Source organism: Pan troglodytes, chromosome X, assembly GCF_028858775.2.
Source record: "Pan troglodytes isolate AG18354 chromosome X, NHGRI_mPanTro3-v2.0_pri, whole genome shotgun sequence".
In the NCBI taxonomy this organism is placed as follows: domain Eukaryota; kingdom Metazoa; phylum Chordata; class Mammalia; order Primates; family Hominidae; genus Pan; species Pan troglodytes.
In genome coordinates, this window is record NC_072421.2 from 57,948,476 (window position 1) to 57,975,663 (window position 27,188).

Consider the following 27,188-nt stretch of genomic DNA (forward strand, 5'->3'; position numbering starts at 1 on the left):
GATATCTACATAAAGACAAAAGAAACATAAAAAAGTGAAAACATGACACCTGCAAAGCAACACAATAATTTTCCAGTAATGGGTTTCAAATAAAAGACAATCTATGAAATTCCTCAAAACTAATTCAAAATAATAGTCTTCAAACAGTTCAGTTAAATAAAAGAGAATACACATGAACAATATAAAGACATAAGAAAAAAATTCCTGATCTGAATAGAAAATGCCAAAGATAGATAAATTCCATAAAAAACAGAATCCCTGTTACTAAAGAATTCCATGAATGAAATGAAAGTACAATCAAGAGCTTCAATAATAGACAAGAACAACTGAAGAAATAATTTTTGAAAAGGAGAAGACAGATCTTTTGAAATAACCCTGTCAGACAATTTTTAAAAAGAAGAAAAAAAGCCAATGTGACATATGAGATATAATAAAGTGGTGAAATATTCATTTTCTGAGTTCTAGAAAGAGAAGAGATGAGCAAAGGCAGAGAAAAACTATTTAACAAAATAATAGCTGAAAACTTCCCAACTCTTGCAAGAGATGCAGACATCCAGATATAGGAAGCTCAACAATCCCCAAATATATTCAACCTAAAAAGTTTTCTCCAAGGTGCATTATAGATAAACTATCAAAAGTAAAAAACACTCCTAAAAGCAGCAAGAAAAAAGTGTCAAGTAACATGTAAGGAAATCTCCATCAGACAAAGAGTGAATTTATCATCAGAAACCCAATAGGCCTGTGTTAGGCCATTCTTGCACCACTATAAAGAAATACCAGAGACTGTGTAATTTATAAAGAAAAGAAGTTTAATTGGCTTACAGTTCTGCAGGCTGTACAGAAAGCATGGACTGGTATCTGCTCAGCTTCTTAAGAGGCCTCAGGGAGTTTTTACTCATGGCAAAAGGTGAAGCAGGATAGGGCACATCACATGGCAAAAGCAGTAGCAAGATGGGGGGAGGTGTTACACTGTTAAATAACATTTCTGATGATAACTCACTCACTATTATAAGAACTAAGACATTCATAAGGGATCTGCTCCCGTAATCCAATCACCTCCCACCAAACCCCACGTCCAACATTGGGGATAACATTTCAACACGAGATTTGGGTAAGAACAAATATCCAACTATATTACTCTGCCCCTGGCCCCTCAAATATCATGTTTCTCTCCCATTGAAAAATACAATCATGCCTTCCAAATAGTTCCCCAAAGTCTTAGCTCATTCTAGCATTAACTTAAATGTTCCAGGTCCAAGTCCAAAGTCTCATCTGAGACTCATCTCCTTTCACTCATGAGCCTGTAAAATAAAATAAAAAAAAAGTTATTTACTTCCAAGTTGCAATGGAGATGCAGTCATTAGGTAAACATTCCCATTCCAAAGAAAGAAACGGCCAAAAGAAAGGGGCAATGGGCCCCATGTATGTCTGAAACCAAGAAGGAGAGTCATTAAATCTTAAACCTCCAAAATAGTCTCCTTTGACTCCATATCTTGCATCCAGGGCACATTGGTACAAGGGAGTGGGCTCCCAAGGTCTTGGGCAGCTCTGCCCATGTGGCTTTCCCACATTAAGTTTGCAAGCTGCCAGTGGATCTACCATTCCAGAGGCTGGAGTGTGGCAGGCCCCTTCCCACAGCTCCATTAGGCAGTGCCCCACAGGGGACTCTGTGTGGGGTATCCAACCACATATTTTCTCTTGGCACTATCCTCACAGAGATTTGCTGTGAGGGCTGTGCCCTGGAAGCAGGCTTCTGTCTGGGCACCCAGGCTTTCTCATACATCCTCTGAAATCAAGGTAGAGGCTGTCAAGCCTTCACTGTTGCACTCTGCATGCCCACTGGTGTAATACCACATGGAATATACCAAGACTCAAGACTTGCATTCTCCAAAGTGGCAGTTCAAACTGTACCTGGGCCTCTTTGATCCCTGGCTTGAGCTGAAGTAGAAAAAATATGGAAAGCAGTGTCCTGAAGCTGTGCAGGGCAGTAGAGCCCTGGGTCTGGCCTATGAAACCATTATTCCTCCTAGGCCTCTGGGATGGTGATGGGAGGAGCTGCCATAAAGGTCTCTGAAATTCCTTCAAAATCTTTTTGGATATTAGCACTTGGCTCCCTTTTAGTTATACAAATATCTATAGCAAGTGGTTGTTTCACAGCCTGCTTAAATTCCTCTTCCAAAAAACACTTTTTCTTTCTTTGCTATATGACTTGCCTGCAAATTGTCCAAACTTTTATGCTCTGCTTCCTGTTTAAATATAAATTCCAACTTTAAGTAATTTATTTGCTCCCACACATGAGAATATGCTGTTAGAAGCAGCCAGGCCACATCTTTAATGCTTTGCTGCTTTGAAATTTCTTCTGCCAGATACTCTGTCATCATACTCCAGTTCAATCTTCCAAATATTCCTAGAGCATGAACACAATGCAGCCAAGCCCTTGACTAAGGCATAACATGGGTGACCTTTGCTCCAGTTCCCAATAAGTTCCTCATTTCCATCTAAGACCTTGGCAGCCTAGACTTCACTGTCCATTTCACTATCAGCATTTGGTCACAACCATTTAACCAGTTTCTAAGAAGTTCCAAACTTTCCCTCATCTTCCTGTCTTCTTCTGAGGCTCCCAAACTCATCCAATATCTGCCTGTCACCTAATTCTAAAGCTGCTTCCATATTTTCAGGTCTCTCTATAGTAATGCTTCACCCCTTAGTACCAATTTTCTGTGTTAGGCCATTCTTACATTGCTATAAAAAATGCCTGACACTGGGTAATATATAAATGATAGAAATTTAATTGGCTCATGGTTCTGCAGGCTATACAGAAAGCATGGCACCAGCATCTGTTTGGCTTCTAGGGAGGCCTCAGGAAGCTTTTATTCATGGCAGAAGGTGAATCAGGAGAAGACACATTACATGGCAAAAGCAGGAGCAAGAGGAAGTGGGTAGGTGCCAGATACTTCTAAATACAAGATCTCATGCAAACTCACTCACTATTAAAAGGACAGCACTAAGTCATTCATGAGGGATCTGCCACCAAGACCCAATCACCTCCCACCAGGCCCTACCTCCAATATTGGGGAATACATTTCAACATCAGATTTGCGTGGGGTCAAATATCCAAGTATATCAAGGCTAAAAGAGAATGGAATGATATATTCAAAGGACCAAAAGAAGAAAACTTACCAACCAATAACACTATACCCAGCCTTGCTATCCCTCCAGAAATGATGAAGGAATAAATTATTTCTCAGACAGGCAAAAGCTTTGAAAAATGATCACCCTCAGACCAGTCCAAGAGGAAACAGTTAAGGAAGTTCTACATCTCTACACAAAAGTATGATATCTATCATCATGAAAACACATAAACGTGTAAAACTTACTTGTAGAGCAGACACACAAATGAGAAATAAAATGGAGACAAATGTTATCATTACAAAATCTACTACATTGTAACATAAACAATAAAAGAGGGAGAAAACCAAAGATATACAAAACAATTTGAAAACCATTAGTAAAATTGCAGGAGTAAGACATCACCTATCAATAATAGCCTTGAATGTAAACAGTTTAAATGCCCCAATTAAAACTCATAAACTGACTGAATGGATTGAAAAAAAAGACTCAAATACGTGTTGCCTACAGGAGGCTCACTTCACCTGTAAAGACACATATGGACTGAAAGTGAAAGGATGAAAAAAAGAATATTCCATGCAAATGATAACCACAAGTGTGCAGAGGTAGTTATACTTCTATCAAACAAAATAAACATTAAGTCAAAAAATATAAAAAGACACAAAGAATATTATCATATAACGATAAAAGGATCAACTCAGCAAGATAATATAACAATTGTAAATATGTATACACCAAACACTGAAATACCCAGATATATAAAGCAAAGATAATTAGAGCTAAAGAAAGACATACATCCCAATACAGTAATAGTTTGGGAGTTTAACACCTGACATATCATTGGAAAGATTGTCTAGACAGAAAATAGCAGAGACTCACTAGGATTAATCAGCACTATAGACAAAATGAACATAACAAACATTTACAGAACATTTCATACAACAAATACAAAATACACATTCTTCTCATTAGCTCATTGAACACTCTCCAGGACAGACCATATGTGAGGCCACAAAGCAAGTTTCAACAAAGTGTTAAAAACAAAAATCATATCAAGTATCTTCTCAGAACACATTGAAATAAAAAGTCAAAAAGAAAAAATTTGGAAACTACAGAAATAAAAAAAAAAACGTGCTCCCAAACAATCATTGGATAAATAAAGAAATTAAGAAAAAACAATCTTGAAACAAATTAAAAATACAACAAAAAATATGTGACACAGAAAAGAAGTATGAAGAGGAAAGTTTATAGGAGTATATACCTACATCCAAAATGTGGAAAGATTTCAAGTATTCAACCTAATAATGAAGCTCAAGGAATGAAAATAAAATAATAATCCAAACCTAAAATTAGTAGAAGGTAGAAATATCAGAACAGAAGTAAACAAAATAAGGACTAAATAAACAATGCAAAGGATAGAAGAATTAAAAAGTTGGTTCTACAAAAAAAATAAAAAAATTATGAACTCCTAGCTCTAATAAACAATAATAAAAGAAAACTCAAATAAAATTAGAAATGAAAAATAAAACAAAGACATGACAACTAATAGTATGGAAATATAATAGGTCATTAGAGACAATTCAAACTATTGTACTAGTCCATCTTCATGCCGCTATAAACAATTGCCTGAGAATGAGTAATTTACAATGAAAAGATGTTTAATTGACTCACCGTTCTGCAGAGCTGCAGAGGCCTCAGGAAATTAACAATCATGGCAGAAGGAGAAGCAAATATGTCCTTCTTCTTATGGCAGTAGAATGGGGAAGAATGAGTGCCCACCAAAGGGCCTCTTATAAAACCATCAGATCTCGTGAGAACTAACTCACTATCACAAGAACAGGATGGGGAGAACCACCCCCATGATTCAATTATCTCCACGTGGTCATCCCTTGACACATGGGGATTATTGCAATTCAAGATGAAATTCTGGGTGGGGACACAGCCAAACCATAATATTCTACCACTAGGCCCTCCCAAATCTCATGTCCTCACAATTCAAAACACAATCACACCCTTCCAACAGTCCCCTAAAATATTAACTCATTCCAGTATTAACTCAAAAGTCCAAGTCCAAAGTCTCATCTGAGACAAGGCAAGTCCATTCCACCTATGAGCCTGTAAAATCAAAAGCAAGTGGTTACTTCCTATATAAAATGGGTACAGGCATTGGATAAATACATCTGTTCCAAACGGGAGAAACTGGCCAAAACAAAGGGGTTAGAGCCCCCATGTAATCATTAAACCTTAAAGTTCCAAAATAATCTCCTTTGATTCCATGTCTCACATCCAGGTCATGCTGATGCAAGAGGTGGGCTCCCATGGTCTTGGGCAGCTCCATCCCTGTTGCTTTGAAGGCACAGCCCCACTCCTGGCTGCTTTCACTGGCTGGTTTTGAGTGTCTGTGGCTTTTCCAGGTGCACTGTGCAAGCTGTCAGTGGCTCCACAATTCTGGAGTCTGGAGGATGGTGGCCCTCTTCTCATAGCTCCATTAGGCAGTGCTCCAGTGGAGATTCTGTGTGGGGGCTTCAACCCCACATTTCCCTTCCACACTACCTTAGCAGAGGTTTTTCATGAGGGCTCTGCCCCTGTATCACACTTCTGCCTGGACATTGAGGCATTCCCATACATCCTCTGACATCTAGGGGGAGGTTCTAAAACCTCAATTATTGACTTCTGTCTACCCACAGGCTCAACATCATGTGAAAGCTGTCAAGGCTTGGGGCTTGTACCCTCTGAAGCCATGGCCCGAGCTGTACCTTGGCCCCTTTTAGCCATGGCTGGGACACAGGGCACCAAGTCTTGAGACTGCACAAAGCAGTAAGACTAGGAGGCCAGGCCTCTGGGCCTGTGATGGGAGGTACTGCCATGAAGACCTCTGATATGCCCTGGAGACCATTTCCCCATTGTTTTGGAGATTTACCCTTGGCTCTTCATTACTTATGCAAATTTCTGCAGCCAGCTTGAATTACTCCCCAGAAAATGGGTTTCTCTTTTCTATCACATCATCAGGCTGCAAATTTTCTGAACTTTTATGATCTGCTTCCCTTTTAACATAAGCTCCAATTCCAAACCATATCTTTGTGAATACATAAAACTGAATGCTTTTAACAGCACCCAAGGCACATCTTGAATGCTTTGCTGTTTAGAAATTTCTTCTGCCAGATGCCCTAAATCATCTCTCTCAAGTTCAAGATCTCTAGGGCAGGGGCAAAATGCTTCTAGTCTCTTTGCTAAAACATAGCAAGAGTCACATTTATTCCAGTTCCCAAAAAGTTTCTCATCTCCATCTGAGACCACCTCAGCCTGGACTTCATTGTCTATATCACTCTCAGCATTTTGGTCAAAGCCATTCAACAGATCCCTAGGAAATTCCAAACTTTCCCACATCTTTCTGTCTTCTGAGCCTGCCAAGTCTCTAGGAAGTTCCACACTTTCTCACATTTTCCTGTCTTCTTCTGAGTCCTAAAAACTGTTCCAACTTCTGCCTATTACACAGGTCCAAAGTAGCTTGCACATTTTTGGGTAGCCTTGTAGTGACAACCCCAATCTACTGGTACCAATTTATTGTATTAGTCCATCCTCACACTGCTATAAAAAAACTGCCTGAGACTGGGTAATTTATAAAGGAAAGAGGTTTAATTGACTCACAGTTTCACAGGGCTGGGGAGGCCTCAGAAAACTTACAATCATGGCCGAAGGGGAAGCAAACGCATCCTTCTTCTCATGCGGTAGGAAGGGGAAGAATGAGTACCCAGCAAAGGGGGAAGCCCCTTATAAAACCATCAGATCTTGTGAGAACTAACTCACTATCACAAGAAAAGGATGGGGGAAAACACCCCCATGATTCAATTATCTCCACCTGGTCCCACCCTTGACATATGGGGATTATTACAATTCAAGATGAAATTTTGGGTGAGGACACAGCCAAACCATATCAACTATACACTAAAAAATTAGAAAACCTACAGAAAATCAATAAATTCCTAGACACATACAACCTACCAATACTGGGTCACAAAGAAATAGAAAACCTGAGGACACTAATTGAATCAACAATGAAATGTCCCTTGGCAGAGAAAAGCCTAGGGTCAGATATCTTTACTGCTGAGTTCTCTTCTTGCCCATGCTGTCTGCCTGATATAAAGAATTAACACCAATTCTCAAACTATTCCAAAAAAAATTAAGAGAAGGTAACTCTAACTCATTCTATGAAGCCAGTATTATCCTGATACCCAAATCACCACAAAGACATAACTAAAAAAAAGTATAGGTCAATATTCCTGATAAATATAGATGCAAAAATCCTCAACAAAATACTATCAAACTGAATCTAACAGCACATAAAAAGAAACATCCTGATCTGTTGGTAGTTATTCCAGTAATACAAGGATGGTTTCACATATGCAAATCAGTAAATGTGATATATAACATGAATACAATGAAATACTAAAACCATATAATCATCTCAATAGATGCAGCAAAAACATTTGATAAAATTCAACATCTCTTCATGATGAAGACTCAGAAATTAAACAGAGAAAGAAGGTAACTCAACATAATTAAGGTTTTCTACAACCTGCACAGAGCTAACATCATACTGCATGGGGAAAAGATGAACCCTTTCCTCTAAGAACTGGGACAAGACCTAGAAGCCCACGTTCACCACTCTAACTCACTATGGTACTGGAAGTCTTATCTAGAACAATAAGGCAAGACAAGGAAATAGAAGACATCTAAATTGAACAAGAGGAATTCATATCCATCTTTACACAGAACACAATCTTATATATAGAAAAATATTTAAAATGTTAGGGATCAAAATATCTGATGAGATGCTGGTAGTCTGTGCTTCCTCCACAGAGAGGAATTAGAATAGTTAAATGGATACGCACATTTTGAACAGATCGTTTAGCAGAGAATGCTAGGATTCACTGAAGAAGTGAAAGAAAGCACCAGAAGGAGAGGGTTCGAAGCAGCTTGCCTGGCTGGGAATTAGCTGAGAGATGGGAGAGGCTCCTGGACATGGAAAACAGTAAGAGAGAAACACTCAGGGTTCCACACTTTGTAATGGGCTTTTACAACGTTGGTTATAGGAGAAACCTCTGACCTACTAGGGCCTCAGGCCTGACATACAGAGCTGCCTGAAAACTGGACAAAGACATTACTCCAGAAAGGGAACCAATATGGAATCCCACAGGTATCTAAACCTAAATAGACTCAGCTGAGTGCCATTTTGAGAGCCCTAATACTGGGGATCTACAGACACAGTTACTGCTGCTGTGTTGCTCCAAGGGGGAAAAGGGAAGAGCAAGTGCTCCCAAGCACCCCTGGGAGGGTCCCTACTGCTCTGCTGTGGGCTGCTGTTGAGACTGAGACATGAGAAGACTGCACTTCCCACAGCTTCTTGGCCATGCTGCTAGCCTGAGAGGTGCCCTGTCCTCATGCTGAGTTCAGGCTGATGTGGCTGCAACTGCCATCGGGCCAAAGAAGGTTAAGAAGAATCAGCTTTTCTACTCATATATCTAAGACAATAGCCACTACCCTGCAATGGGATTCTGTGAGACTGAGACATGAGTGAACCAAACTCCCCAAAGTTTCTTGCCCATGCTGGTTGCGTGAAGGTGGGGTGGCGGGGCGGTGGGGGGCGGTGGGGGGGCGCTCCTCCTTCTCTTGTCCCAGGCCCAAGGCAACATTTTGAAAGTTTAATGCTGGGCTGCACCCTGCCCTCATGGTGAGTTCTAGCTGGCACCGCTAGAGCCACTTACCAGCCAAGGAGGAAAAGTGAAACCAGGCTTTCCTATGCATGTCTAGGACAATACCCATTGCCCTGCAACAGGCTGCTGTGAGGCTGAAATGCAAGGGAACCACAGTCCCCACAGCTTCTTGCCCATGCTGTCTGCCTAACAGGGGCACCACTCTCCCTTGCTGTAGGCCCAAGGTGCCATTTTGAGAGTTTAATACTAGGTTGTGCCCCATCCTCAGGTCACATTTGAGGTAATGCAGCTACAGCTGCCACCCAGCCAAGGGAGAAAGAGGAGAAAACAAGCTCTCCTAAGCACACATAGAACAATATGCACTGCCTTGCTACAGGCAGTTGTGGTACTAGGGACTCGTATGCCCAACCCATTGCACTACCAGCAATACCAACATGGACTGCTTGGGTTGCAGTAGGTTGCTCCACCACGAATACTGCCATCAGCCACATCACACCTGATGCCTAGGGGCCTGAAAACCTGCCCACACACTTGGCTCACTGTCCTCACTACTAGCTTCTGAGCAAGCTACCTGGAGGTCCAAAAATCAGCCCTCCAGGACTTACTAACACCAGAGCAAGTGTAAGCTGCTCTGGGGCCTAAAAACAGGCAAACTCACACCACCGCAGCCACTACCGAGGCCCAGAAACTGGCTCAGTTGTCAACCAAGTCGCCAGCAAAACTTCACCACAACCTCAACTAATAATTGTACCCCAAGCCACTGAGAAAATCACAGATTATCACTTATACTGTATACTTCTGAAGTCATACAAAGATCACACTACTTCAGGCACCCCAAATCAAAGCCAAAGTATCCTACCCAACCAACAACATACATAAATTTTCAGGAAATAATTTTTCTCTACAAAAGCAATTTCAAAAAATTAGAATAAAAAACTGCTAAAACAAATACATAGATATCAATGGAAGGCCACACAAAAAACCATGAAAAAGCAAGGAAAGAAACACACCCCAAAGAAACACAATAATTGCCTAGCAATAGATACCAATAAAAAATAATTCTTCAAAATGCCAGGTAAAGAATTCAAAATAGTGATTTTAAAGAAGCTCAATAAGATGCAAGAGAAATCTGAAAACAAATATAAAGAAATCAGACATAAAATTTAGGATATAAATGAGAAATTTACCAAGGAGACAGAGATCTTAAAAAAAAAACAAGCAGAAATTCTGGAAACAAAAATTAATTGAAGAAAATACAAAATCCATTTTTTTAATGTATTAAAAACTTCAATGTATTCAGCTTCAAAAACAGACTGAACCAAGCAGAGGAATCTCAGAGCTTGAAGACAGGCCTTTTGAAATAATGCAGTTAGACAACATTTTTTTTTAAAAAAGACTAAAAAATAATAAACAAAGCTTTTAAGATGTTTGAAACTACATAAAATGGCCAAGCTTGCAAATTATCTGTATTCCCAAGGGAGAAGAAAAATTAAAACTTTAGAAAATATATTTAGGTTAATAATGGATAAAAATGTCCCAAGTCTAGCAAGGGAGTTAGACATGAAGCTATAGGAGACCAAGTGATCCCCTAAGGCAAATATATTGCAAAAAGTATTTCACCATGGCATATTATATTCAGAATGTCTAAAGCCAATGTGAAAGAAGGAAGTTTAAAATTAGCAAGATAAAAGAATGTAATCACCTATAAAGGAAACCCCATCAGACTAACAGTGGACTTTAAAGCAGAAACCTTATGAGCCAGAAGAGAATAAGATGGCATTTACAAAGTGCTGGAAGAAAAAAAAAGTCAGCAAAAATGTTTACGTCTTCGCAGAATAGACTTCATAAATAAGAGAGTAATAAAGACATTCCCAGACAAGCAATAGCTGAGGGAATCCGTCACCACTGGATCAGCCCTACAGCAAATGCTGAAAGGAATATTAAACACACAAATGAAAGTTCAGTAGTCTATCATGAAAATAAATGGAAACATAAAACTCACGTCTTATAAAACAACCACACAAAGGAAGAAGACAAAGGAATCAAATGGCAACGTGACAGAATTTCATCAAATCACCAAGACAAAAAGACAGAGAAAAATTTAAAAAACAAGTATTTGAAAACAACAACATGGTGGGAACAAAGCCTTACACATCAATTTTAACCTTGAATGTAAATGGATTATGTCCTTTGCGTAAAAGATACAGATCAGCAGAATGAATTTAAAAAATGCTGCCTAAAAGAAACTTGCCTTACCTATAAAGACATATATAGACTGAAAATAAAGAAGTGGATAAAATATTCAACACAAACAGAAACCAAAAGTAAGCAGAAATAGTTATACTTTCTTAGGTTAAAACAGACTTTGAATGAAAAATGGTAAAAAAAGAAAGACAAAGAATGTCATCATAAATGATAAATGGATCAGTTCAGCAAGAAGATATAACAATTCTAAACATATCCAACACTGGACCACCCAGATTCATAAAACAAATATTACTAGACATAAGGAGAGATATACACAGCAATACAATAATACTGGGACTTCAACACTTTATTTTCAGCATTAGACAGATCACCCAGACCGAAAATTAATGAAGAAACATTGGACTTAAATCAGACTTTTGACCAAATGGACCTAACAGACACTTACAGGACATTCTACCCAACACCTGCAGAATATACATTTTTTTCATTAGCACACAGAACATTCTCCAAGATAGATCATGTTAGGCCACAAAACACATCTCAACAAATTTTAAAGTACTAAAATAATATCAACTATCTTTTCAGACCACAGTAAAATAAAAATAAAATAAAAATACCAAGAGGAATTATACAAGTCATAGAAATTAAACAAAGCGTTCCTGAATGGTCATTTGACCATGAAGAAATGAAGAAAAAAATTAAAACTTTTTGAAACAAATGAATATGGAAACCTAAGATAACAAAACCTGTGGGATATAGAAAAGGCAGTGTTAAGATGAAAGTTTATAGCATTAAATGTCTATATCAAAAATATAGAAATATCTCAAATCAACAACCTAACATCACACCACAAAGAATGAGAAAAGCAAGACCAAACCAAAACCAAAATAAGCAGAAGAAAAGGAATAATGAAGATCAAAGCAGAACCAAATTAGAGACAAAAACAAACAAACAAACAAACAAAAAAGAGAAGATCAACGATATGAATAGTTGGGTCTTCAAAAAGATAAAACTGATAAACCACTATCTAGAATGGCCATGAAAAGAAGAGAGAATATCCAAATAAATAAAGTCTGATATGACAAAGAAGACATTACAACTGATAACATAGAAATAAAATAGGTCATTAGAGACTATTATGAAATACTATCTATATACTCACAAACTAGAAAATCTAGATGAAATGGATACATTTCTGGACACATACAACCTTCCAAGAATGAAGGATAAAAAGCCTGAACAGACCAATAAAAACTAGGAAGAATGAATCTCCAATAAAACATATCCCACCAAAGAAAAGCCAAAGACTGTATGGATTAACAGCTGAATACTACCAAATATACAAAGAAGAATCAATACCAATCATCCTGAAACAGTTCCAAAAAATTCTCCTTAACTCATTCTGCAAGGCCTGTATCACCCTGACACCAAAATCAGACAAGAACACAAGAAAAAAAGATTAAACTGCAGACCAATATCACTGATTAACATAGACACACAAATTATCAACAAAATAATAGCAAACTGAATCCAACAGCACATCATTAAGATGAAACACCATTTTAAAAATGGGCTTTATACCAGGGATGCAAGGATGGTTCAACTTATGCAAATCAATAGATGTGATATATCACATAAATATAATTAAGGACAAAATCCCTATAATCATCTCAACAGAGTCAAAAAAAGCATTCAATAAAATTCAGCATCCCTTCATGATAAAAAAACTGTTAATGAACCAGGCATAGAAGGAACATACTTCAAAATAATAATAATGGCCATATGTGACAAACCCATAGCCAACATCATACTGAATGGGGAAAATTTGAAACATTTCATCTGGAACTGGAACAAGAGAAGGATGCCTCCTACTCTCAACACTCCTATTCAGCATAGTACTGGAAGCCCTAGACAGAGCAATCAGGCAAGGGAAAGAAATAAAAGGCAGCCAAATTGGAAAAGAGGAAGTTAAATGATCCCTGTTTTGTGATGACATGATCGCATATCTAGGCAAACCTAAAGATTCTACCCCAAAAACTCTTACATTTTATAAATGAATTTAGTAGAATTGCAGGATGCAAAATCAACATACAAAAATCAGTGACTTTTCTATACATCAATAATGATCTAGCTGAGAAAAAAAACAATAAGGCAATCCCATTTCCAATAGCTACAAAAAAGTACCTAGGAATACATTTTAAAAAGAGGCAAATGATCTCTACAAAAAGAAAAAAAACCCTACAAAACACTGATGAAAGAAATTGAAAATGACACAAATAGAAAAACACTCCATGCTCACAGATCTGAAGAACTAATAGCATTAAAATTACCATACTGCCTAAAACAGTCTGCAGATTCAATGCAATCCCTATCAAAATGACACCATTTTTAACAGAATTAGCAAAAAGAATCCCAAATTTCATATGAAACCCCCCAAAAAATCTGAATAGCAAAAGCAGTTCTAGCAAAAAGAACGAAGCTGGAGACATCACTTTACCTTACTTAAAATTATACTAGAAGGCTATAGTAACCTAAACAGCATGGTACTCTTATTAAAATAGTAACATGGATCAATGGGACAGGATAGAGAACCCAAAACAAAAAGCCATACATTTACAGCCAATTTATCTTTGAAAATGTCAAAAAGAACATACATTGGAGAAAGAACACTTTCAGCAAATGGTGCTGGGAAAATTTGATTTTCACAAGCACGGGAATGTAACTGCTATGTCTTACCATACACAAAAATCAACTCAAGATGGATTAAAGATTTAAATGTAAGGCTGAAACAAATATTCTAGAACAAAACCTAGGGAAAACTTTTTTGGGCCTCGGTTTAGGCCAATAATTTATGACTAAGATCTCAAAGGCACAGGCAACAAAAACTGACATAGACAAATGAGACTTCAACTAAAAAGCTTCTGCACAGCACAGGAAATAATAAACAAAGTGAACAGACAACCTGTAGAATGGGAGAAAATATGTGTAAAGTATACATCCAACAGGGCACTAGTATTCAGAGTATACAAGGAACTCAGCCAACTCAACAAAGAAAGAAAATCCCATTAAAAAATGGAAAAATGACATGTATGGAGATTTTTCAAACGACCTACAAATGCCCCACAGATATGTGAAAAAAGTATTCAACATCACTAGTCATCAGAAAAAAATGCAAATTAAAACCATGATGAGATATTATCTTACCCCAGTCAGAATGGTATAATTAAAAAGTCAAAGAATAACACATGTTGACAAGGATGTGGAGAAAAGGGAACTTTTATACATTGTTGGTGAGAATTTAAATTAGTACAACCTTTATGAAAAACTAAGTATGGAGATTTCCCGAAGAACTAAAAATAGAACTACCACTTGATCCAGCAATCCCACTGCTGGGTATCTACCCAAAGGAAAAAAAAAAATCATTATATTAAAAAGATAGCTGCACTTATCTGTTTATTTCAGCTCTAGTCACAATAGCAAAAATATGGAATAAACCTAAGTGTTCATCAATAGATGATTGGATAAAGAAAATGTGGTATGTATACACAATGAAATACTATTCAGCCATAAAAAGAATGAAATCACATTTTTTGTAGCAACATGGATGGAACTGGATGTCATTATCTTAAGTGAAACAAGTCAGACACAGAAAGACAAATATTTCACGTTCTCACTCATAAGAACTCCCATATCTGATGGTGAATGTGTAAATTAGTACAAACACCTTGGAAAACTGTTTGGCAGTACTTACTAAAATTTAACATACCTAGCTACACTCCCATTTATTTATTTGATTGTTCATAGCAGCATAATTAGCACTTGCCAATAACTGGAAACAATATAAATGCCTATAAGCAGAAACTAAAAAAATTATGGGTGAGGGATACACTATAATTCTACAACAAAAATAAATGAACAAGCCACATGTGGTGTCCTATGCCTGTAGTCCCAGATACTAGGGAGGCTGAGGTGAGAGAATACCTTGAGCCCAGAAGATCAAGGCTGCAATGAGCTATGATAGTGCCATTGCACTCCAGCCTGGATGACAAAGAGAGACCTTCTCTCTTAAAATAAAAATGAATAAATGAATTGTTTATACATGCTAAACCATGGCTGAATTTCACAAACAAAATGTTGAGTAAAAGAAGTCAAAAAGAATATAAACTTTCCATAAAGTTTAAAAATAAAACTAATCTGTAGTTTTAATATATTCACACAAAAACTTGTACACAAATATTGATAGCAAAAACTAATAATACCTAAAGGTGGAAACAACTCAAATGTCCATTAATTAATTAACAAATAAAATGCAGTATAGCTATACAATGCGATACATTTCAGCCATGAAAAGAGTGAAGTACTGATATGTGCTAAAACATGGATGAACTTTAATAACATCATACTAAGAAAAGCCAGACACAAAAGCATATATTGTACAATTCCATTCATATGAAATATGCATAATAGACAAATCCATAGAGACAGAAAGTAAATTAGTGGTTTCCTGGAGATGAGGGAATGGAGAATGATTATGGGATTTCTTTTCAGAGTGGCAGAAGTGTTCTGGAATTACCCAGTTGTGATGACTCAGCAACATTATGAATGTTTTAAAAATGACTGAATTGTATATTTTAAAATGGTGAATTTTACATTATGTGAATTTTATCTCAATAATAATAATAAATGAAGAGAAACAAGCAAATAAAAAACATCTAACTTTTGGTTTTGAAAATCAAGTTATTTATTTTGGTACAGGATGGTAGTGACTAGCAGAGAATATGAGGGAGCTTTGAGGTTCTGGTAATCCTTTCATCTGAGTAGTGGTTTTATAGGTGTATTCATTTTTTGAAAATTAACAAAGCAATTTTGTAATGTATGTTATATTTTTAAAGTATATTTCAATAAAAGTTATAAAAATAAAATTTACAAATTTAAAAATGTTTTAGGGCCAGTTATAATTCAATACATGGTAACTTAAAATTATATCAAGAAATAATTAAAATACACAATATAGCCTCACAACTAACAATCTATAGGTTGGTATCTGGAAGCTTATTGAATTGAATAATCCAACAATCTTGAAAATAAAAATAAAATAAAAATCAATTAGCAATTTTAAAGGCATGAATCAAAGATTCACATTTAGTTTAAAAATACTCTTAAAAATACTTGGAGTGGAAATACTTAAAAACACCAACTACTAAAATTATCATGTAAAATAATCAATAGCCTCCAATTTCATAACATTTTGGCATTTCATAGTCAGGGCCCAAATCTGTAACTTTTCTCTTTACTTATTACTGTCTTCAAGAAACTTTCAAAAGATAGATTGTATTAGACAGACAGATTACCAATGTTGCAATAATGGCTCTTTGATTTTTTTTATGTCTAACTGTAACTGGAAAATTCTGGACATGCTTCAAAATTGTCACTATGCTTTTATCCAGATGTTTTCAACCAAAGACACTTAGACCAAAACACTTGGCTATAGAGCAAACTTAATCATTTGATTGTTTAAATTCTATTTTCTCATTTCTATTTTTGGGAAGAATCCTCAATGATTTTTATAAATACAAGCAACATTTTATCTTTAAGAATTTTTTTGTCCCAAAAGAATCTATGGTGAATGACAACAAGAATCACTTTGCAAATAATATTCTATCCAGTGTGTTTTTGCAATACTCAGTAGATTTGGTACATAGATTTAGCAGTGAAAATGACTATCCACTGCCTACTGTAAAAATGAAATATAAGTTAGTCAAATTTTTAGATTTCACATAGACTTACTGCTGTAGATAAACTATTCTAAAAATGAACTGAATAGAAATATGCTGAATAATATACAAGAGTGGATTTATCAGCAAAATTTATAAATACAGAGAATTTGATTTAATAAGAAATTAATCTCTTTTTTCCAATTGAATTTGCCTTTCATTCATTTCCATAAGTCTTCCCTGTTATCTAAAAAAGTAGTAAGACTAGTCTAGGTTTTTCCATTTTCAAAGTAACCACATTTCTAAAGTTATAAAGACTTATTTTAACAATGTTCTTAAATCCTAATGCTTCCTAAGTACATAAATGAAAGTGACATACCCAAATGGCAAAATGAGCTCTCACATAAAAAATAGAAAAGCAAGTTTTACTTAATCAACGCTATTTTAGAAAGTGAGGCAAAAATAATATTGGCTTATTCCCTCTTCTACTAGCATGTCATAACATTTGATGCAATTCCTATTATTATTAATAATTTAAAATAAAACAAGTTCCAGAAAGCAGAAGAACATAAAATGACTTTAAAGGGAAAGCTGTTGCATCTCTTTGGAAATATCAACGGTCAAGTTTAGCATTAACGAACTAATGCCAACACAAATCGGGAGGAAAAATAGTTCTCACTCTGCCTAGCAGCACATTCTAAAATTGGACCTCGCCTGGAATGAACTTCTATTCACTGAGTCATTGCCTGTGGAATTTCCATTTTAGCTCTCTAATTTGGCTAATTTCCCCACAAATAGACATGAGAGAAGCTTCCTTCTTCCACATGCAGTATTATGTTATTTCACACTGCAGTTATATCCCTCTACTGTGTACACAGGAAAGGGAAATAAGTCTTGACAAAGATGAATCATTTCTTGACTTTATTCCAAGGAAAGACTGGCTTAGAATTGAAATGTTTTCATTTTGGCTACCATTTGCAATTTTTATTGTTAAATGCATTTATTTTTTAAACTGACAAAAATTATGTATATTTATCATATACAATATGTTTGAAAATATATATAACACTGTGGAATGACTAGATAGAGCTAATTAACACATGCATTACCTCATATACTTACTTTTTGTGGTGAGAACATAAAATATTATGTATCACTATAGTGAGCTTTATTTTTTTTATAATGGGCTTTGTTTCCTTTCCAAATGTATTCAGTTAGTTATACTTTATTCAGAATGTGAGAGACTTGCTTGATGATTAACACTACCCCTCATCACATGATTGGTGAAGTTTCAGGATTCTCCATGTTAAACTCCAGTAGTTGTCATTTCCAAGTATCAAATGAAGTCTTTATAGCCTTATTTTCAGCTAGCATACCTATATAAAATAACTACTTTCTAATTAAAGTCTTGTTTTTTTGTTTCAGAAAATTAAAATTTGCTTGTGTGTCCAATATAAGGAAAGTAAAAATTATTTCAAAAATTACAGGTGTAAAATCATTTATTTATATGCTATGGTTTTCTCATTTGGAAACAAAATGTTTGTTTTATATAATTTCCAAAAGATCACTCTCAGGTTTTATACTTAATATATCCGGGATTCCAATCTAGAACAAATCAAAATATAGCATAATTTACAAGTTATTTCCCATAGTATTTTGCTATAATTAAAGCTACCAGTCACAATTCTGTTTAAATTTTAATTTAGGACAGTTTATCCTAATTGCTGTATTGCAGTTTAAATTTTAGATTCTTAGAACTTTTTGAAAAAACTTTTGATAATCTGCACATTGAAATATTCCTCATAATTTTCTGTCCATATCGTGAAAATAACAACTGCCATTCTATTTGAATCTGTATAATTCTAATACATAACCATCTAGAAATTGATTATATATTATTTTTCATTGCTTGCTGAATTTTTGTTTCTATCTAGCTTGTAATATGCATGGGTAAAGGGCAGAATTTGTCAAATATGTGCTAAAAATGTTTGTTTGAATAAAGTAATGCAACATACTTTTGTGTTATACTTCATAGTGCCTCACACAGAGTAGGCACTCAATAACCACCAGCTGCTTAATAAGCTGGTAATGATAAGAGGTAGTCTAAGGATTCACAGTTAGTGCTCATAAGAATAATTATCTCCTTTGTTTAAAATACTGAGTTAAGGTATTTTCCATAGGCAGAATGATGGTTAATGTGTTTTGCATGTGCATAAATGTCAGCAGAAAACTAGAATGAAATGTATTGTTCTGTTGACAATGCAGGACAGCAAAGTCACCACCGAACAAAATGTAATTGCTAGGTAATTATACTATTTATTTACTCTCTCTTTTTTTGCACTCCATGCTCACTGAGTTATCACCATTAGTAGTCAGGGTAACTATAAAATGTGTTACATTAGGGTGTAAAGAGAAAAGAGGATGTGACTTCTGTAATTGAGTTTCCATACATCATCACTTGCCATGTTAGCTAATGAAAGAGAGGATTATGAGTAAGAAGCCCAAGTATCACATCGAAGTTGGTTTTTGGGCAATCCTAGTCCTATCTCTTCCAATTTAAGAGAAATGCAGTTAAAACTCAATCTAACACAGTTTAGCATGAGAAACTATTGAAATTAATGACTAAGCAGTATCCTCCAAATTATGGAGATCTGATTTGTTATATTAATAAGCACCAAATAAAAAATACCTGCTGAATATCTGTAGTAGCAGAAGGCAGTAGTAAGAAAGAAATGGAAGCCAGCGACGACATAGCTCATTTTGATACAGAGTAGTCTGGGCTTATATTGTACAAGGTTGAAGAGTCCTGAAGATTCTCAAAGGGAAATAACATTATAAACATCAAATGTGAATCTAAGAACACATGAGGGAGCCAAACAAGATAAAGTCGTCTAACAGTGTGGATAATCTAGACTATGCATGATTTATTCAGAGATAGCCATAGTTTATCACTTCCTGATAAATTAAGCATGTCCTAATAGTCTTTGCATAAATATTCCTGAAAATATTTTATTACACAACTTTGTTCATATTAATCAAGTGTAATTTTTATAGTATCCAAGAAATCCTTAGGGACATTTTTAATCTTCCTTTCTCTTTCTGATGGTTGTCCTATACATTCAATAAGTCACCAAATTATATTCATTTCCTCAATTAGGACACATCATCTATATCTCTGTCTCTTCTCGTCACCACTTCAGTCCAAGCCTTCATCACAACACTCCGGAATTATTACAACAGACTCCTAAGTGACGGCACTATTTCCCCCATCGTATCCACATTATACATGTCCACTATATTAATATTTTTATATAATCATATTTGACTTCCCTTCTCAAATATCTTCACTGGCTTTCCATCATATCCAGAATAAAGTCCTATCTACTCTGACTGGTTTGTATTGCCTTCCAGAATTTGGCTCCATACTGGCAGTCTAACCCTAACACCCAGCACTTACCAAATATGAGCCCTGAATTTGAGTTAGGCTGTTTTTCACAGTGTTGTGTGGCTAATTCCATTTTGAGTTCTTTGTGCTTTTCTCCCAGGCTGGAATTCACCAACACTCTTCTTTATATAACTAAATGTAACCACCCATTAAACTCTAGCTCCTGCCCCTCCTTTCACTCCAAGCCATTCATTTGGTGCCTGAAAACATGTTTGTTGATTTTGTTTAGTTGTAAAATGGCTAATAGGTGAATTTCTATGTCCTCTCCAAAATTAAGATATGGCTCATATTTTACTCTTCTTATCTATATCCCTAGTATTCTACCTTGCATTCTGTAAGGAGTCAGTAAATTAACTTGAAATATGCAGAGGGGACCATAGCTTAAAAATTGTTACCAGAGGCCCCATCTATTTAGATTTCATAAACATATAAAATTCATTTTTAATGATTGCTTTGTTTTTTATAGTTTTTTTTGTGCTTAAACAATCTGTTATCTAAACCCTTGGTCCCTAGCCATTTTGGCACCAGAGACCAGTTTAGTGGAAGACAATTTTTCCACGGATGGGGGGATAGTTCTGGAATGATTCAAGCACATGACATTTATTGTGCACTTTATATTATTATTACATATTCACCATAATGTAGAATCAGTGGGAGCCCTGAGCTTGTTTTCCTGCAACTAGATGGTCCCATTTTGGGGCAATGGGATACAGCGACATATCATTACGCATTAGATTCTCATAAGCAGTGTGCAATCTAGCTCCCTCCCATGCGCAGTTCACAACAGAGTTTGTGCTCCTATATGAGAATCTAATGCCACTGCTGATCTGAGCAGTGAGAGAATCTAATGCCACTGCTGAACTGAGAGGTGGAGCTCAGTTTTGCTCCCTGGCGGCCACTCACCTCCTGCTATGCAGAACAGTTTCTAATACGCCATGGACTAGTACCTGTCCATGGCCTGGGGGCTGGGGACTCCTGCTTTAAACCCTAGCATACAACTTGTTTTTTAAAAAATTGTTAAGCAAATCTATTTTTCAAAAAAGCTATATATATATATAAATTTATATATATAATTATTATATAGATAATAAATATAAAAATATTATATATTATATATAAATTTATATATAATATATATATAAATTTCAATTACATATATAATATATACAAATTTCAGTTTTTTATATATATATATAAATTTCAGTTCGGCCTTACATTTCAATTGTCACATATTTTGAGTGAGTTGCATTTAGTTTAGTTTATATCATCATGAAGTTATCAAGTGGATCTGTTTGATACCAATAATTACCAAGGGATTATGAATATTCCCATCAGGGAGTTAATCATTGCTTTATGTGGAATCAAGGAACAGTCAAAAATATCCTGTTATACTAATGCCTTATCTTATTTTTCTTGGATGAGAATATGAAGCATTTAATCCACAGAGAAAGATGATCCTCGTATTTCAACAAGTTTCACTTTTACTATTCAAGGCTTTCAATTATGTAACACTATAATGAGATAACTGGTAAAAATGTCAAGATTAACATATTTAAACTCATGATAAATATGCTCATCAGGATCCCCCAGAATCAAACCTTCCTGCAAGGCATTTTTTATTGTGTTTTCAATTGGCAAAATGTTAATAAATCAAGGACTGAAGATAAACAAAAGGCAAATGAGATAAAATTAAATCATGTTCCATTGTTTAAACAAAAAGGCAAGCTTATGCCAACACTAACAGAAACACTAATATGTTTACAGTCACACTTCTGTCTGTAATTACATGCCATGTCAACTATCATGGTGGGACAACAGTATTGAAAAAGAAATCTTTTGAAAAAATTGAACAAAAGAAACCATGTGAGCCCACGGACAATCACAAGATCTTTATCTTAAAAAAAAAAATTTGTCCTTTGAAAATTCTATAGACCATAACAAAAGCATAGCTTATGATAGTTTTCATGGGAGGAAATAGGTCTAAGGGATTAAGGAAACAATGTGACAGAGTTTTAAAATATCTATATAGTTATGTATCTTAATGGATGCCTATGACCCTTGCGTTCACCTCAGGCCTCTGCATTTTCTATAGGAAAATAATAATAATCTATTTAAGAGGACTTAACTAATGACAACACATTTCTAAAATGGCTTAAAATCTTTCTAAAATACTAAGGGAGAACTGTTAAATGGTTAGACACAAAATTCTATTTCTTTGAATTACAAATTTATGTGTATTTTTTGCTTTTTCATTGAATAAGTACAACCAACTTAAAAATTATAAAGACAGTAAAGATGTATATCAAGGTGGTATATATTAAAGTGCACTGTTAAAGTGCCATAATAATTGTTATCCCCAAGTATCCACATGTAAACAATACTGGGTTACAATAGTCGAAAGCAACTAATAGTGTTTGCTACCAGGACCACATTGTAAAAAAGGAAAAGTAGAACTACTTCTCACTAACGCCTTATATAAAATGTCTCCATTATTATCTGATTCATGTATAAACACATTGCCATCTAAATCCAGAAAATTACTTCTCAAGGTACACACATACTTGCAGTAATACTGTGACTGAAAAATGGGCCATAAGAAGAATGGCTGAGAGATGGTGACCATGAAAGAGACGTGTCTAATTTAAATGTAAGTAAAAGAGATTCATGGCAAGGACTGGTGTACACCTACAAGGAAATAGCGTGGAGTACAAAGAATGTAAGAGAAATCAATTAAGGTGGGAGGCAGCAAACAGTTATAAACAAAATAGTCATGAAACTCAAGAGTCGAATGGGAGAGTGGGAAATATTTCCTCTTTGTTTTGAGCTACACACACACACACACACACACACACGTTACTAAGTGAAATACATTTGTAATCTGAGCTAGGTAAATTTTAATATGAATTGTAGATCTGACTTTGCCATAATTACCTCACAGGATTGTGAGGATCAAATATAATAGTTGTGAAAGTGCTAAATTGTAAAATGCTATACTCACATAAGACAGATGGTATCTACTCAAAATGCAGACAAAACTCTCTCATTTCAACTCTCAGAGTAAGCCAGCAATGAGCTCTCTAGGGCACGGAGGGGAGAAAAATCTCCCTCTGGTCTATGTCCAGATTGTCTTGGAAGAATAGGCTGAATACTCATTGCATGAGCTGGCTTTGAATGCAGACCGAAGATACTATCAAATTGGTCTAATGGACATGTGGCCAATGCCACAAAAGAACTGTGTGTAGAAAAATCCTTAATCTGTTGAAGAAATAACTTCCTTTTCCTCTTTCTTAACCTTCACAAATGTTTATTTCCTGCACAATCCTGATACTAATTTGTGCTAATTTCTCCCCTTTGAGGAGGGAAAACAAGGGGCAGGAAAGGGAATGAAGATTCACCAAAACATGCTGAAACACATATAACATTTTCCTTTCAATACAACCTACTGGGGTAGAAAAATAAGTCTAGGATGTAACACATATGTTCACATTGCTATGACCATTTTACAGATAGAAAACTGAGGCTAAGAGAGACTAAATAACTTATTAAAGGCCAACTTATTCAAAACCACAAAGCAAACATTTCACTCTGGGTCTGAGTGATAACAAAAGCCCTTGTATTTTCCACAACAAAAACATACCTTCATCATTTAAAAAAAAGGTTAGAAGGATAAACAGCTAAGAAGAACCAACTCCTATTTTTAGCTCTTTTTTTTGAGCTCTATCATTAGATTTTCGTACTGTGTAAAATTTCCATTAAATTTTTAATGTAAAACACCAGTTCCTCAATCTTTCATTATTTAGTGCTACAGGGCTCAAACCGCTTCTCATTACAAGTACAAACAATAATAATTGCAAAATGCCCAAAAATTTTCAAGAAAAAGCACAAAATCACAAAACAAAACAAAACAAAACTGAAAAGACCTTATGAGCAATGTGTTCAAACCACCACAATTTATAAATAAGGAAATTAAGGCTCAGATAGGTTAAGTGACTTGCTGAGGGTCACACAACTTGTCAGTTCCAGACTCAAGATCAGAATTTAGATCTCCAAACTCATAGTCCAGGGCTGTGCTCTTTTTGCAAACCAAAAAGAAATGACTGCACTTAAATATTTAGTCCAGAATATCCTCAAAATTGACTGTAATAAAAGTTAGCCACATGGCAAGGAATGAATAGAGTTGCTTCATACCAAAAATGAGCTGCCAGTCACAGTGATAAGATTTCTTTCTTTCTGAGAACCATGGTTTCCTGCTGCATTGGGGAATCCAAACTGGGTTTCTCCCTCCTGTCCAAAGAAGTCAGAGTTAGGATGTACGCTCCACTCCGCTTTGGCTGGTGTCAGTAGTTCTGAGACACTGTTTTCACAAAGGGTGCTCGAAGGAGTCAGAGTATCTGTGTCCACTGTTAGCTTACTGCTGGGTGTCAAAGCCTGAGGCTCTGGACTGGAGTTTTTCATGGCCAAAGAGTCCAGAGATCCCAATGGCCCCACACTTACACTTGAGACCTCATCCATATTTAAGGAGCTCTGCTGAAAACCAGTGGCCGCCGTTCCAAAAAAGAGAGAGGTATCCAGACTTTGAGGAGGGTCGCTGGTGGCCATCAAGGACGGAGGGTCCACAGCCTGCCCTACGGAATTATTATTATTAGCAGGGAGGTGCCCTGCCAGAGTCGAGCTCACAGAAGCCACATCAATAGTCAAGATTCCAGAGTTCACCAATGCTGTGTCCAGCAATGCAGCAGAAGTACTGTCAGGTACATCAGAGAAGAGAGACACTATCTCTGCATCACTGAGATCATTCTGTCTCTGGCTGGTAAGTTCACTGCTGGGTGTAAGAGAATTTGCTGCTTCTAGCTGAGCTAAGAGATCCTGGCCCACCTTATGCCTTTTAACCATGTGCGTCTTCATGCTGTGCTTGGATGTGAAGAGTTTATTACAAGAGGAGATCGGGCAACGGCTTTTCCAAGTGTCCACATCCTGCAGGTGTTTCTTGGAGTGAATGTAGAGGCTACTGCGAGCAGAGAACCTGGCACAGCAGCCTTCCACAGGACACACGAAAGGCTTTGTGCCCAGGTGGGTAATGCTGTGGCCTTTCAGATGTTCCGCCCTCGTGAAAGATTTCCCACAGCCTTCCACAGGGCACATGAACCTCCGGTCATCGTCGTGCTTCCTTTTGTGCCTTAAGAGTTTGGACATGCTGGTGAAGTTCCAGCCACAGCCATCAAAGTCACAAAGGAAAGGTCTCTCGCCGGTGTGACTCCGCAGGTGAATTTTCAGCCTACAAGCCTTGTCATATTGCTTGCTGCAGCCAGGGAAAGAGCAGGAAAACAGTTCCTGTTCCCTGAAATGGGCGCGGTTATGGGAAAACAGAGCACTCACTGTGATAAATGTCTTCTTGCAGCCAGAAAACGCGCACTGGTAAGGCCTCTCGGGTTCGAAGTGGCTGCGCTGGTGGGCGCCGAGTTTGGCCTGCGTGGGGAAGCTCTCCTCGCACACCTCACATTTGAACGAGTTCTCCTGCTCATGGCCCTTCATGTGCGCCTTGAGGTTGTACACGGTGGTGAAGCTCTTGCCACAGCCCTCCGCAGGGCAGCCGAAGGGCCGCAGTTTATCGTGCGACTGCAGGTGCCTCTTGAGCTTGTAAGAGGTGGTGAAGGTCCAGCCGCAGCCACCCAGGGGGCATTTGAAGGGCCTCTGGCCCTGGCTGCTGCTGTGCGTCAGCAGGTGCATCTTCAGCTGGTGCTTCTTGGCGAAGGTTTGCCCGCACAGCGCCTCGGGGCACAGGTACAGCACCACGCCTGGACCAGAGCCCAGCAGTCCGCGGGGGCCCAGGGCGGCGGCCAGGCCCTCCGCCTCCTCCTGGGGCGCCGGAGCAGGCGCGGGTTCTGCGGGCTCGGCTAGCAGGAGGTCGGACCGCAGCTCTGGGCAGTCACCCGGGTGCGCGGCTTGCGGGAACCCAGCTTGGGGGGCGATCAGACACCTGGGCTGCTGGGCAGGAGCGGCCCCTGGCTCCCAGGCGTGTGGTGGGGGCGTGGCCAGGGTGAGGACGGCGTTCTCAAAGCGCAACAGCAGGTCCTGGTTGTGGATAGTGACTGTGCCCGCGAAGGCCGCGGCGGGGCTTGGGGCAGAGATCGGGGCCGGAGTGGGAACCGCGGACAGGCAGCGGGGGCCCTGCGCAGAGCAGCCCGCGGGGTTCGCGCCGCTCTCGTCCCCCTGGAGCCCCGGGCCCGCCTTGGCCTCCTCCCTCAACACAGGCCCTGCGGCCTGACCGGAGCCCGCGGTCTCCACGTCGCCACCCACCGGGTCAAGCAGCACCAGGAAGAAGTCGTCGCCGCCGCCGCTAGGTTGATGGGGCCTCGGCGCGAACAGGCTTGGGCCAGGGCTCGGTGAAGCCCTGCGGGCCTCCTCGCGCCGCCGCCCGGGCCCGCCATCTTGGGGGCCCCGGAGCAGCAGGAGGCGGCGCGTGGGGACCTGGCCAGCCGGCGGGTCAGGGCCTCGGTGGACCCGGCCGCCACCCGCGGGGATACCGCCGGCGCCGCCCTGTAGTGTCCCGCGAGCCGGGAGCAGCTTTGGGATTTCCATCTCTGCGTGCGTGAGGCTGGGCTGGAACCAGAGCCTAGGAGGAGGCGCCACCCCGCCCCCTGCCGCGGGCCTGAACATGTTCCTGAAAGGGGGGGAAAAAAGTGCAATGCGCGGAAACTGGCCCTATCAGATATTAAAATGTATTCAATGCCACAGTGATTTAAATATTCTGGTACTGGGTCTCTGGAACGGAATAGAAAGCCCAGAGGTAGAGCCTGGTATGCATAAATATATTCTACAATTAATATAAGTAATTAAGGAGGTCTTCTGAAGTAATGGGGAAATGACGACATTTTGTTCAATAATGCTGTGGAACACCTAGGTATCTATCTGGTAAAAGCAATTTTAATCCGTGACTCATTGTATATACCCAAATAAACACACGCCAGCCCCTCCCAG

At 37.9% G+C, this 27,188-nt stretch overlaps 1 protein-coding gene across 1 annotated transcript; it reads right to left on the reverse strand.

Moving 5' to 3' along the window:
- Positions 1-788: 788 nt before the first annotated feature.
- ZXDA (zinc finger X-linked duplicated A) lies at positions 789-27,188 on the reverse strand. The gene is made up of 2 exons (XM_529007.8): positions 24,399-27,188; positions 789-1,301 (listed from the first exon to the last, which is right to left on the reverse strand). The coding sequence occupies exons 1-2, from the start codon at positions 26,865-26,867 to the stop codon at positions 1,290-1,292; spliced, it is 2,481 nt and encodes an 826-aa protein (XP_529007.4). The 5' UTR covers positions 26,868-27,188; the 3' UTR covers positions 789-1,289.

Excerpts from the sequence above, each read along its gene's own strand:
- ZXDA (XM_529007.8), bottom strand. The coding sequence starts at position 26,867 with ATGTTCAGGCCCGCGGCAGGGGGCGGGGTGGCGCCTCCTCCTAGGCTC.